Genomic DNA, 14907 nt, shown 5'->3' on the forward strand with positions numbered 1-14907 from the left:
AATCGTTCAATTTTTTTACGAGACAGATGTATGTGGAAATGACCAAGAAAAATGTCTGTGCCATTTTACGAAAGAATAAAAGGTTTCGAGTCTTAGATATGGAAATAATTTATTGACCATTTTTCTGTTAACAATAGGCTAATCAAATTTTCATTTTGTGTATCATCTTTATTGTTACAAAATAATACTTTTTGTGTCGGATAAATGTTATTATTATAAGGAGACAGTAAGCCAATAACAAGGTTATAATGGAGAAAAAAGGGCATGTGATCTTTTGACTTTTCAAGCGAAATGAACAATTCATGTTTTATTACTTATGTCACGCAGGGAATTATGTCTTTTTTTAAAGATATTTCATGTTTTCTAACTAGTCGTCAAAACTCTGCAGCCAAGTGAAACCCAGTTAATGTCGTTCAGGATTTTATTTATTAAATCGCTGGGCGAAGCGCACACAGTACTATCTGTACCATAGACGTCAATGTTATGAACGTTCAACATCCACGCTATACTGCAGTTGCAGAACCATGGATTTCCTAGAGAATTAAAAATAAAAGGATGAGAATTCTTAAGGCATTGGAAAGTAAAATTATTCACATTGCAATTCAATTTACCTGCAGCTACTGAAGTGCTATCATATTTTGTTTAAAGATGTATAGTTGAAATGAACGCCTTGTTTTTTTAGAGTTAAGAACAAAGTTACACAATGAGCTATCCTCCACTGTGTTTGTTTTTTTAATTTTGCGCAAAGCTACACGAGGGCTATCTGCGCTAAGTGTCCCAAATTAAGCAGAAGGAAGGCAGCTAGTCATCATCATCCACCGCCAACTCTTTGGCTACTCTTATCAACGAATAGTGAGATTGATTGTCACATTATAATGGAAAAATGCAAAACAAAAATGTTATTTTAGCTCACTTGTTTATTTATAACCTCTCTAACTATATTGACTACGATGATCAGTCATGGATATTCCACAGAAGTCAACAATGTTCTCTTGATGAGCTTCTTTTCTACGATATTGCTTTTAACTTGGTTCCATAAACGTCCAATTGCACAAATTTCGGATATTTGTTTTAGCTATATGTAGTTTTTATATTGCCAACTCATTCCTGTTTCTCTATGTATCAACCAAGTATGGTATATTTGAAATTGCCTGACTAATCAATATGCTGTGATACTGCTTTTTAGCATCATTATGCCTCTGCAGAGAGACATACTATTTTTGTATTGTTACTTCCTGCTATCTGTCTCTCTATAGGACCTCGGTAAATCTATAAGTTTATAATGCTAAAATACAGGGATAGATTCCCCGCAATGGAATAGCTCAGTGTTACTTTACGCTAAAAACAAACTCTTGCTTCTTCTAGATACTTTTCACTCAATCATCATTCCTTTATTTCTTGGCACGTGACTTGAAACTTGGTAAAATTATAAATTGGCCTACCATGCCCAGATAACTTTTATTTTTTACCTTTTCGATTTAGGCCTTTTTAAAAGAATTTTATGAAGTGAAAGGTGAAACAACTCGAAAATATATATTTTTGGCTTTTGTGCGGTTGTATTTATAGCAGTCAAGACGAAAGCTGACACAAATGTAAATTTATATAGGAATAGAACTGAGAAAAAAACATTTTTGGGGGTTACTCGGCCATATTTTGACCGATTTACATGATATTTGATACAATGATACGTTTCTACAGATCCCACACATTGATAAACAAAAATAGTGGGTTTATTCATGTTTCATAATTGTTTTTAGAGTTTTTTCGACAGTATTCCACCGTATTTCGGACAATTTCGATGGAAAGATATCTTTCAAGAGGTCCTATACATACGCGCATAAAAAAATAGGATATGCTCATCACATGTTCAGGGGGGTTGTTCAATTAATTATTCTTCTTTTGATCAATGTACGCGGAATTTGATACAAATGTACTTTTTATAAGCAGTGATATACATGATGGTAGATCTTTCCGTGTTTTTCACGATTTTTCTGGTGTCAGAATTGGTCATGTTGGGATTGTGTGGCGAAGATGTATTACATTCACAAGTGAACCTTGACTTCTTTAATTCCCCGTTCAAACAGCCTATGAACATCCTCAAACCATTACAGACATACTACAGTATTGCATTACTTTAGCCCCCCGCTAGTACAGCGGTATGTCTCCGGATTTACAACGCTAAAATCAGGGGTTCGATTCCCCTCGGTGGGCTGAACAGATAGCCCGCTGTGGCTTTGCTATAAGAAAAACACATGCATTACTTTACTTACACAAGTCGTGATACTGTTTCTTTACAGAATACCGTAAGTTGTGATATATTTCTTACTTCTGCACCATAAAATATCGTTACAAACCTACTTCCGTGCTTACTGTTTTGATTCCACGCTCTTTCTCTAACTGCTCGTAGTTTTCTTGTTTTTTTTTCTTTTTTAACCTCTACACAAAATTAGTTGGGCATGACCTAATCAAGGAGTCTCCAATCTACGACTCACAGGCCGTATCCGGGCCGCCAACAATTTATTGAAGTAATAATATAGTTGTTTTTTTTTCACATTATAAAAGCAAAAAAATAAAAATAAAACGTAATTGAGCGAAAACCAATACAGTTCTGATACTACCCCCAACAGTTTATTAGAGTAATAAAATGATATATTGATATTCCGTGATGACGAGAAAATCCACTTGTAGAGACAAATATAAATGTAAAAACGGCTGGTATGGATTGAGAAAATTCTATGCAGAGGAACGAACAACGTTTCGACCTTCTTCGGTCATCGTCAGGTTCACAAAGAAAGAAAGAGATAACTGACCAATAGCTGACCACATGTTTGAAGGGTGTTGTGTAATTGAGTGTAGGAATGTAGAGAGCGTGCTTAGATGTTTCATTATATTTATTAATAAAGGTATAAAGGTGTTCCTTTGTATTGGTTTATTTTGGGCTTGAGCTGTTGTGTAACTAAGGCTTCTTTAATTTTGCGTTTGTTTATGTTTGTTTCTTTATTTAAAGCCATGTTGAACACGAAATACAAAGAACTGCATGCCTTACAGAAACAAAAAATGAACCTAGACCATCGACTGGCACGCTGCATTAAACCAGAGATTTACGGACTTATACAACGAAACATTAACCAAATCAACACGAGGAATGACAGGGACAAAAAGATCTGCCACAACAAAAAACTAGAAAAACTAAGATGTAAACAACAGAAAAAACACCAACATGACAAACCGTTGACTAACCTCATAATTAACAGATCGGACCGACGATTAAACACAAACGAGATACATCTACTTAATAATGGACTCAACTTTGCAATAGCACCTAGGTACATTACGACTTCAGAAATTAGAAGACCTAGCCAGGAGACTTGTGATACTTTCCACAGAAAACAAAAACAACAGAAAGAAGACAACTTCGACAATTCTATTGACACCCAACAGCCAAACTTCCCAGAAAAAATTAAAAATTTATATTTTCCAGAAACACCTAAAAACATCTTAAACGATTTTCTCAAATAATTTTCTCACAAAACCATCAACATAATTTCACAAAACAGAAAACTAAAAAACAATATTACAAAAAGAGACTTTAATTCCATTAAAAACCTAAAACAAGACAAATACATAAAAATTCTAAAAGCGGATAAAGGAAACGCTATAGTCATAATGAACACGAATGAATACATCCAAAAAATGAAGAACATCCTATCAGACACAAACAAATTTAAACCAATACGTACAAATCCTACAAAGACACACGGAACGCAACTAATCAAAATATTACTAAAATGAAAAAAAGCCAACACAATTTCAAAAACACTTTATTCCTACCTACGCAAGACCGACTCACGCACACCACAAATATACAGCATCACTAAACCAGATTGTCCATTACGACCAATAATGTCCACATACGAATCGTGTAATTACAATCTTGGTAAATACATAGCATGGGCATTCTCCAAATATGTAACATCAGCCAGCTCATGGCCAATTTCGATGTTATATCCCTCTTTACAGGAGTTCCAACCGCTGAAGCCTGCAAGATAGCCTTAAAACTCTGTATCCGAGACCCTAACTCATCAATAGACATTCCCAGCAACCAATTAGCAACTCTTATAGAATTCACCACGATGAAAACAAACTTCATGTTCAACAACCACAACAATATATGAACAAATGGCTAAAGCATGGGCAACCCAGTATCACCAGTTCTAGCCAATACTTTTATGACATAAGTTGAAACAGAAGCAATTAATGCAACATTACATTCACCACTATACTGGTACTGATATGTAGACAACACGATTGCGGGATTCACATCTACAGAACTCGCACTTAATGTTTTCAATCACATTAACTCCATACATCCCAATATTAACTTCGTATGTGAACAGGAAGAAAGCAATCAAATATCATTTCTTAAACTCAAAATTACAAGAACCAATACACAATTTAACACAGAAATCCACCGAAAAATCACCCATACTGGACTATACATTCTTTGGGACTCAGCACATGAAATAAAACAAAATCTCAACATACTAAAAAAGCAAATAAACACAGCCATAAAACTATGCTCGCCAGATAAAATTAACGACAAATTAGACAAAATAAAACAATACTTCATCAAAATCAATACGTTTCCTCCACAAACCGTATAAAACATTATACGTACACACCTAGACATAAAGCAAAATCAACTAACAAAAGTAAATATATCTCACGAATCAAAAAATCACGAAACCATATACTGCTCCATACCATATATTCCCGACATCAGCAGAAAAATAACCAACATTTGGCAGAAACTGGTAACAAAATATGACATTCCAGTTAACACCAAATTTATTCAAAAACCAGGCACAAAACTAAGGTCTATACTATGTAAAAACTACATTGACAAACACCACACCAATATTATTTATAAAATACAATGTGATAACTGCCACGACTTCTATATTGGGTAAATAAGTAGAAAAATGGAAACCAGATTCAAAGAACACAAAAAGTCACCTTCACACGTTTTCGAACATTGCAAATCAAATAAACACAACATAACCATAGAAAACACCCAAATACTAAATAAAGAAACAAACATAAACGCAAAATTAAAGAAGCCTTACTTATACAACAACTCAAGCCCGAAATAAACCAATACAAAGGAACACCTTTATACCTATATTAATAAATATAATCAAAATCTAAGTACGCCCTCTACATTCCTACACTGAATCACACAACCCCCTTCAAACATGTGGTCAACTATCGGTGAGTTACCTCTTTCTTTCTTTGTGAACCAAACGATGACATAGATATATTGATATCATTCTCATTTTTAATGATATAAAAATAAGAAAATAAAGCTTAATCGAGTAAAAGCCAATCCAGGTGCGATACACTTTTCTAGTTGCTGGAAAACATCGTATTACTTGGTGTTGCGTCATCTCACTTATCGATCTCGGTGCCCTGAAGCAGCATGTTTTTCTCACGCCTGCCCCGTCTACCTCAGTGTGTTAGTAAATGCTGCTGTTTACTTTATGTTCAAGTTCATAGCTATTCCTACTTATTATGTTAAGACAACACAACACACAGAAAGACATTGGAAGCAATATTGTGTCTAAGCTGAAAGACAAGGCCAAAGAGTTCGAGTGCGCTTCCATTGCACTTGACGAGTTAAAAGATGTGTTCGATTACTTTACAATTGCTGTTTATTTGCAAAGTGAATATTAATTTTGAAGAGACTGAAGAATTAGTTTCTGTGCGTCTGAAGAATTAGTTTTTGTTCCATTATGCATGGAACAACCGCAGATGAGGTCTTTTTTAAAGAGGTAAAAAATAATAATAATCAGAAACTCTAAAATGGTAACGGCTGAAGTGAGTTACGACAAATGGCAGTAAAAATATGTGGTGTAGGAAAAGGTTTAGTTGGGCAAATTTACAAAGCTGTTGAAAGTGTGGGTTGTTTTTGTGGAAAATATTTGGATCTGTTATGTGTCATGCAACCTATTGTTTCAACAGTGAACTTTATTCGGTTTCATGAACTCAACTACGTCAGTTCTGTGAAGTTTTGGCGAAAATAGAAGTAACATATCTCAACTTGTAATACCACACTTCAGTTCGATGGCTTAGTTGTGGAAAGGTTATGTCGCCATTTTTTTTGCTTAGAAATGAGATTGAAATTTTCTTAAATGAAAAGAACCACCTTCAACCAGTGAATGGCTTTGGAAATAAGTTTTTCTGTAGACTTGACCATGTACCTGAATGAATTTAATCTTGGAATAGAAGACAAAATCGCGCTTATCTGCGATATGTATATCGAGGTGATTAATCTGCAATCCAACGACATGTTGAAGGGCAAATACAAAGAAGAAAAGCTGACAACATTTTATAAATGCTTTCCAAATGATCACCATGTTCATTTAAAAAATTTTGCTCGTTGATTAATTTCAGTTTTTGACACTACGTGTATCTGTGAAAAAAACATTTTCAAAGATGAAGTACGTGAAATCTAATTACAGATCAGCCTTATCTGATGAGCAATTGAAATCACTTTTGATGACAGGGAGCACTAACTTTGAACCTCCATTAAGTGTAATTTTGTCAGAAAAGCACCAGTTTCATGCTTGTCATTAATGATAAAAAAATACGGTTGTGCATCTGAAACATTTTCAATATCTGCTCTTAGAAGAAATAAATTAGTGATGCTGTATCCTGATCATGTGTGCATCCATACTTAATTTTACCATGACTCCTCCGGCCCGCGAATCTTAAAAATATCTACTTCCAGGCCCTTGTCCAAAACGTTTTGGAGATCTGTAAGTCCTAATCACTAACGTTCTCGGACGGTGTTCGCGGACCATTCCCACATAGACTCCTTTTAAAGCACTGAGTGACTTGTAATATTGATGGTCAAATCCCACTATTCAGCATATAAAAGTAACTAAAAGGCTAACGACGGGTACTGCTGATTAGCTGCCTTCATTCTAGTCGCGCAGATGTTCCACGAGTAGTTTTGCACGGAATTTAGTCTATTAGCTCACAAAGACATCTCGCCTGATGCCAAACATTCGCGAAACAAACAAACAAACTTTGTACATAAACTTCAACAGACTTTACAAAAAATGCTCAACCAATATATTTTTGTCGGTTTTTTAAATATTATATAGTTACGTTCTTCTACTTTGTGTGATCCTGTGCATGAAATATTAGCATATTAACTGCAACGTTTTCATGTAAGCTACTTTCTTACGACAACGTTCGAACAGATCTATCTCTGATTCTATGTTCAAATCTTATATTTCTATATTCAATTCTAGAGATACTTAGGCAATATTATGCTACAAATACGATGATTTTGTTAAATGTCTTCTCCAGTCTTTAGACTTTTAAACTCCTATCGTGCGCCGACATTGACGCAAAATATCAAAAACTTGAAGATCGCAGAAAATAGCGTGACAAATATAAAACAATCCCTAATAAATGTAAATATATTTGAATATGTTGCTGGTTTAAGAAATTCAGTTAGAGATGATATTGTATATACAATATTACCATATTCAATATAAATGTATTCTTATGTACTCATGAAGTGAATGGTTGAGGTCAAAACATCGAATTAGTAGTCAGAGGGAGAGAAACTAGTTAACAAAATACATCATCACAAAAGTTCCTGTCTCTCTTTGAACCGAATACAGAGATTACTGTCATTCTTATAATACACACATACTTAAAAATGCAGTAGTTGTTTGGTTTGATCGTGGCGAGAGCTATGGATCTTTTGACCTGTAGGTCAGCACGCTAATTGTTTGGATTCGCCAGTTGCTTATTACGAACTCCAATAATTTGTTTAATATATACTTTTATTAATTACAAAATTACTAATAGTTCGTCATATGTTTTTACTAGTTTCTCATTAAACATTCAATTTTCTTTAGAACACTATCCCAATATATATATATATATTTTTTTCTAATTAAATCTCTCCACACAGTTATAAATGGTCTTCTATGACATAATACCATTGCTGTTTTTATATATTAGATAGGAATCTATGGTGATAGATAAATAACCTTTGATTATTTACTAAACTCATAAAATTAGTTTTATGATAGTTGAATCTAACAACAGCTAAAGATAACTACCTTCAATCTGAATCTCCAAAGATGACAACTTTTCAACGAAATCTGAAAACAACGATAAAGATAAGGTCTCAAATTTGTTGTATGTCAGATCCACAAGATATAACTTATTCATGCCTTTAAAAATGTCTTCAGGAAGGCTTTTCAGTTCGTTGTCCCTAAAAGAAAACACAAGAAAACTATATATGTTTGAACACACTTAAAATTTAAGGTATTTTCTTTTTTTTTCAACAAATATATCTAAGTGTTAGAAGTTCTTAAAGATTATAATTATCATTGAAAATTACACGTTTTATTGCACAAAAATGTAATTGTAATTTGTTTCCTTTTGAGTGTTTTTATTGAATTTCACGCAAAGCTGTCCTTAATTTGAATAAGGTCGCTGGTCAATATCACCAGCGGTCAACTCTTAAGCTACTATTTATTAATAAATAATGGGACTAATCGTCACATTATAACATTTCCACAGCTGAAAGGGTAAGCATATTTAGTGAAGGGATGGCTCAGCATGACCTGGCGCTTATGGTGCTCAACTAGCAATCTGAGGATCGCAGGTTCGAGTCCTCGTCATCAAACCTGCTCGTTAATAAAATAGTAGCCCAAGAGTTGGCGGTTGGTGGTGTTGAGTATCTACCTTCCCTCTTGTCGCACGCCTTACGCGCTACGCATTTTGTATAATATCTAGAATATACCTATGAAAAATGTAATAGTGAATTCTGCCATCGCATTTTTAGGTGTAATCAGCAATATTTAAACAGATTCAATATGACATCTAATGTTCTATTAACCAAAACTTTACCAATAGGAAGATCATAAAATTTACAAATGTAGAAATAAGTAACAAACAAAATTCCATGTGAATGAAAAGGAAAATACATTTCAAGACGAAGCAATTTTATTCTATTTAAATTTGGTGCTTTTGATTTATTTTAAAGTTTGAAAAGGGTGACCATTTGTTTTAATTTTTTGAGATAGTTGGAATGAATTTCAACTATAGGCCATTTTTTTTACTGATGAACTCGTATGTATTGCTGAGACTCGTGTTATGCAATTGCATTAACTATTGAAGAACCATCGCAGGCCTTCGTAAGCATTCTCTTAAGCAGAGAACAAGAACGTTTCGGTTGGCTTTTCTTGCAATTTTGATAAATCTGTTAGCATCATTGTAAAAAACAGCGATGTTGTATATTTGTTTTTGAGATAGTCTTATACAGAAATTTTTTGTACCACAAAAAGTGCTTACACCTATTACAGATCTTATGTTTAGACTATCCAATAAAAAGATCATTATAAGCTGCCCCGATGGTACCAATCAAAATAAACTCCAAAACTTGTCCTACGTGTGGTCGATAGATGTCTTTTTCATCTCTGACACTAATTTATTGATTTATTTTCTGATACTGGGCTTCTATTTTTTGCTTGAAGATTTGTCTTTCTGACGTTTATTATTAATTTTCTGAATTTCTTTTCATTCGAAAATATTTCGTTTCTAATTATCGTAAAGGATATCCACCTGGGTCTTACAAGAGTTTACAACTGTAAGACTTTAAAGGTTTCTAAACAAGTTGTTGGTTCTTTAATTTTGTTGTCATAGTAGGAACTTTAAAGTTGGAGAGAGTCTTTTTTGAAAAGTGAAAACACGTGGCTGGAAGGTGTGTTGGTAGATTTATCATGTATTTCAAGGGAAAACTTTGAAACAAATATGGAGCTAGACAAACGAAAACTGACGGTTTTGGAAGTCGCAGAGTTATTAATATTATTGTGAACCATTTCATCGAAGTCGAAATTCTTTTGAGATTTCCTGTTTAATGTATTAGATATATTAAATGATAAAATTGCTACTGAAATATTTAAGTTTTACGTCGCTGATTTGAATAGAGTCAGAACACAAAAGGTATCGCCTAGTCCAAAGGGGAGTCAAACCATCGTTTTTTGCTATATTGGCCATGTTTCACTATCCCACCTTACACCACACTGAACAGAAACTTGAAATCGCTGAATACGTAACACGTAAAGTAAACAAAATAATTGCACAAAAATTGAGAAGTGTGTTTGTTTTCTTATAGGAAAGCTACAACGGGGTATTTGCTGTGTCCACCGAAGGGACTCGAGCCCCTAAGAAAAACACACATAAACACACTCGACACCAGTAGTTGTCAATACTCAACTCCATAGTAAGAATAGGAAAGAGTTGACTACAGTTATTTGTTGCGAAAATAATATTGATTTACTCAAGAAGTGTTAAAACCATTTACACGTTACCTTACGTAAACCTTACGTAATTGAGCACGAAGCCACACAACAGGCTATCTGTGCTATACCCATCTTAAATACTCTAAGTCCCAGTTTATAACAACCTAAATTCGCGTACGTACTGCTGTGCCACTAGGGATTTCACTGTGCACAGGTTTGATTTACTTAAAACAGAAGTCCATGCAAACACTACTGTATGAATTTTGTTTAAACTTGGGTCTGTAAGAACCCAGGAATGAAAGTAAAGAAAAATGTATAGCGATCGACATAAATGAAGAAGAAGTAATAATTACTGAGGTAGAATTATAGTCTTCAAATATATTTAATAGTCTAATAGCGTTTTAAACAAACTTTCAACATCTAATAACAGTAACACTTACAGTGAAAGCCACTGTTACCATTACACCAATAGTGCAAGAGAACTGAATTTAACATTGTAAATACAATTAAGTGATGGAAAAGAGACAGTTATAGTGATTGTGACCATAAATAAAAGTTGATTACTCAACAGTACAATGATTTTGGCTTTAAAACTACATTAATTATACAAAATTTGAAAGCAATAATGAAATACACAAAATTAACGCATTCCATTATTAACGTAATATGAAGTAAACGCAAATAGTGTTCTTATCTCGTTAACCTTTGATGGAGTAAAATATTTAAGTTTTATTAAGATAAACAATGTCTAATTATTATGTTTACATTTGTGGTAATCTATGTGCTCAAAAATAAAATAAACGATATAAGCATTAAGAACGAATTCCTATTAACTCAATAAATCTTAACACAAGTTTTGAACCAGTTAACCAGATTTAGCAATAAGCTCTTGGTTAAACGTCAGTGTGGTAAACGATTTAGATATTACATTCTTTAATAAAATATTTAACATAATTTCCTGGTTCAACAACTCACTACTGCTGAATAAATAATCCGAAATTGATATTTTAGATACTGCTAATTATAAAAAAATACATATTGCATTAGTCTTTCTTTCTTGTTTAGGCGAAAACAACTCATTTTTTCCCTCAAAATAGCATGAAAAATTCTCTAAATCTCATTTTTTGATCTCATGTATATGTTTTTGTTATTCTCCACTTACATAGAAGCTCATTAGAAATGTTTATCCGAGAGTTAAACAAGGCAAAACCTGTTCTCGTGAAGCAGAATAACTACACCCTTGTGCAAATTAATTGAAACAAGACGAAAAATTACGATTTCTTCAATTTTTTGCGTTTTATTTCTGAGAATCCAAAAAATACTCTCAAATTAATACATGATATGACCACTCTTATTTTTCAGAAGATCATTAATCCGCTTTGGCATCAAGTCCACTAGTTGACTGCAATCTTTACTAATTTGTGGATCACGGTACCACACCTCAGTTATGGCCTCAATTAGCTTATCTTTCGAAGTACACAGTCTTTTCCCCGAAGTCTTTCTTCACAAATCGCCCAAAGATTTTCAATAGGATTTAAGTCCGGAGAGTTTCCAGGCCAGTCCAGCATCTTTATTTGCGTTGTAGTCATAAAATTCTTCATAAGTTTCGATGTGTGGCACAGAGCCAGATCTTGCTGAAAAATACCAAATCCATCTGAAAATCTCTTTTTCAATTCTAGAACGACTCTTCTCTACAAAACTACGACGCACTGTGGTCTTCACATCATACCTTCTACGATATGTAAGCCTCTGACGCCATAGTAGCTGAAAAAGCCTCAAAACATCTTCTTCAAGGGATGTTGTACGAACTGATTTATGTGAGATTCTCGAAGTTTCTCACCTGGACATCTGTAAACATGCAGACTTCTTTGACTCTGTACGAAGAAATGAGTCTCGTCACTGAATAACACCTTCCTCCATTGTTCTTGCGTCCAGTTCTTGTATTTCAGACCCCATTGATACCGTTTTTTCTTTATTGAGTTGGTAAGACATTGTTTACTGGTCTCCTTGCCCTTCTAACGCAATTTCGAATGACGTAATATTCCTCAAAATGTCGTCATATATCCCAAAAATAGATCGACCGTACTGCAAAAAACAGCTAATGACGCCGTATGTGTGAAAAAATGACTATTAAAGGAAATCAGCAGGTCCAGCGAGCCTACACCGGCCGCCATGCTGAAAATATTGTAAAATGACCATTTGTTTTATTAATTTGCACAAGGGTGTAACTATTCTTGAGTTTTGGGTCATTTTTTGATAAAATTAATTGTATCTTTTGTGTCTGATGCTATGCACTCACTCGTTTATCAGAATTCATTTTTGGTAAGTTATTAACGTTCAATTTGAAAATATTCTCTTTATAAAAGGCGGTACATTGCTATTTATCTGTTTCGTTTTTTTTTAGTTGGTTCAAATTCAAATACAATTTACTTAAAACTCCAACTTTTACGAAAATAAACAATTATAATTATCAACCTTAAAATGATAACATACATATCTTGATTAACGTCTAAACATACATATACCGTATTTTATATTTTTTGTATAAAATATACTTGGGTTTCTCGAACGAACAATGCTTCTAGAGTATTTTTTATAATAATAACCATAACTTGAATAAAAAGGAGAAACCTACTTTAGATTCAGTGTCTTTATGTTGGAGGGAAACATATCTCGTAATATAGTCTTAATCTTGTTTCCAGAAAGATCAAGTGTATCAAGTTGACTTAAAGTAGACAAAGCAGATTCCCCAATCCACCAGACGTCAGAACTTTTAATAGTTAATACCTGGATATTTGTTTCGGTTAGGTTACTGAAGGTATTGGGGATAAAAACAAAGGAGCATTCGATGATTATTAGGGTACGTAAGGTTTTGAGTGGGGAAAACAAAGTCCAGTCCCAACTATTGAGAGACTTCACTTTTCGTAATTCAACTTGTGTGGTCAATCCAACTATGCCCATGAATGGCGAAATACTGGATAATGGTGACGTGAGGAAGGGTAGATCTGTCTCTTCCACTACAATGTGTTGAAAGTCGCAACCGTTGAATAGATTTGAAGGTAGAGCAGGTATGATAGAGTTAGTGAGGAAAATCTTATCCAGTGAAAGTTGTTTCACTTCCTGTAAAGCATTCTGTAGATCTTGAGGTGCAGTAATGCCGTCACATGTCATTTCGTTTTCGAAGCACGTGCAAGGAGCAATGCTCCTGTCCCTATCATTCGGACATTGACTGACAACAAGTGGAAGGGAACAAGCAACGATTAAGCCTCGTAAAAAGAAGTTCCCTAGGATGTCAGTTGACACTTTCATTATTAAGTTTGTGTTTAAAAAAATAGTTGTATTTTAAGTTATAGTATGCTGTTTACAAGATGAATAAAAATAGAAGAAATAGCGTCTCGTAGCTTCATGACCATTATGGTTTGTATCAAACTCTTATATCGTAGTGCGCAACAAAATTGCTTTCAACAAACATTATAAAGTTATGAGGATTAAAACCTTATCACATATTATTGCTCAATATGTACAGTAACCTCCTTTCACGTATCTGTAGTTTTTATCACAAATAGTTCCTGTTTAGCCTATCGACGGAGAAAATTACACGCACGTTATCGGATCCTTTCAAAAAGTGGCAGTAACTGTTAATCACTGGGTAATAGTGCAAGTGTATTATCATGTATTTCGAAAGTGTAGTTCGAAAAGTAAAGCTTGGATTATATGATAAAATTAGATATTTACTTTTGACTGTTTGAAGTCTTTGATTGAGATATATTACGACAAGTTTTGCCATTTACATAGGGTTCAGCACGTTATACTGAAAAGATTTTAGAGTATCACCTCGTCGTTACTGTTTATGTCGTCACGTCCGGTCATGTTCCATATGACTACCGTACTATATGACAATAACGTTGCAGCGTAGTTTCCACTACAAAGGTTCCGTCATAAATTTGCCTTGTAAAATTGCAAGGAATGTTTTAAAAGTCTACGTACGTATATACTTGCGTGTATGTGTTTACATATTAACTATATTAGAGAAAAAATATTTTAGAAATGTTTCGTTACAAAAGTTTACAAATTGATTTATTCAGAATCACATTTTGAATTTTTTTCTCGTATTTAATGTTCCTCTTTGTTTTGGTCAATAATTTGGATCATCTTTTATGTTAACAATAAAAATATCACTAAAAGAAACAAATATGCAGTAAATCTGCGAATTTGTAACGCTTTCGATACCAATGGTTGGCAAACAAACAGATGGAAGTCGTCAATATTTATATATTTTTTTTATTTATAAAAAATGTGCCTTCCTTAAAATTTAGCGTGTTAATGCGTTTTGTAAATCCATAATTTTGAACTATGAAATTAGTACTTTTGTTGCATAATTTTATTTTCTCAGTACGAACGCTTAGGATTGAATTTATTACTTATGTCTAGTGTGAGCTTTATACGTGATCGAACTTCTATTCTCTTTGACTTATCTTCTGCAAGGTCTATAGTTTTTCTCTAAATTTCTGGTTTAACTCCTGTTAAAGTTTTTAAAGTCTTCCATGTTAATATCTCTGGCTTAATCTCAGCT

The 14907-nt window shown here is 33.6% G+C and overlaps 1 protein-coding gene across 1 annotated transcript; it reads right to left on the bottom strand.

Annotated features, from left to right (window-relative positions):
* Nucleotides 1-220: 220 nt before the first annotated feature.
* Nucleotides 221-13780, bottom strand: LOC143225476 (uncharacterized). The gene is made up of 3 exons (XM_076454949.1): nucleotides 12970-13780; nucleotides 8145-8299; nucleotides 221-533 (listed from the first exon to the last, which is right to left on the bottom strand). The coding sequence occupies exons 1-3, from the start codon at nucleotides 13641-13643 to the stop codon at nucleotides 364-366; spliced, it is 999 nt and encodes a 332-aa protein (XP_076311064.1). The 5' UTR covers nucleotides 13644-13780; the 3' UTR covers nucleotides 221-363.
* Nucleotides 13781-14907: the final 1127 nt, after the last annotated feature.

Source organism: Tachypleus tridentatus, chromosome 9 (genome assembly GCF_004210375.1).
Source record: "Tachypleus tridentatus isolate NWPU-2018 chromosome 9, ASM421037v1, whole genome shotgun sequence".
In the NCBI taxonomy this organism is placed as follows: domain Eukaryota; kingdom Metazoa; phylum Arthropoda; class Merostomata; order Xiphosura; family Limulidae; genus Tachypleus; species Tachypleus tridentatus.

Bases quoted from the DNA above. Each gene is read 5' to 3' on its own strand.
- LOC143225476 (XM_076454949.1), bottom strand. From the start codon at position 13,643: ATGAAAGTGTCAACTGACATCCTAGGGAACTTCTTTTTACGAGGCTTA. The intron at 8,300-12,969 runs GTAGGTTTCTCC...GTTTTCTTTTAG, and splicing joins ATAAAGACACTGAATCTAAA to GGACAACGAACTGAAAAGCC. The intron at 534-8,144 runs GTAGTTATCTTT...TTAATTCTCTAG, and splicing joins TTTGGAGATTCAGATTGAAG to GAAATCCATGGTTCTGCAAC.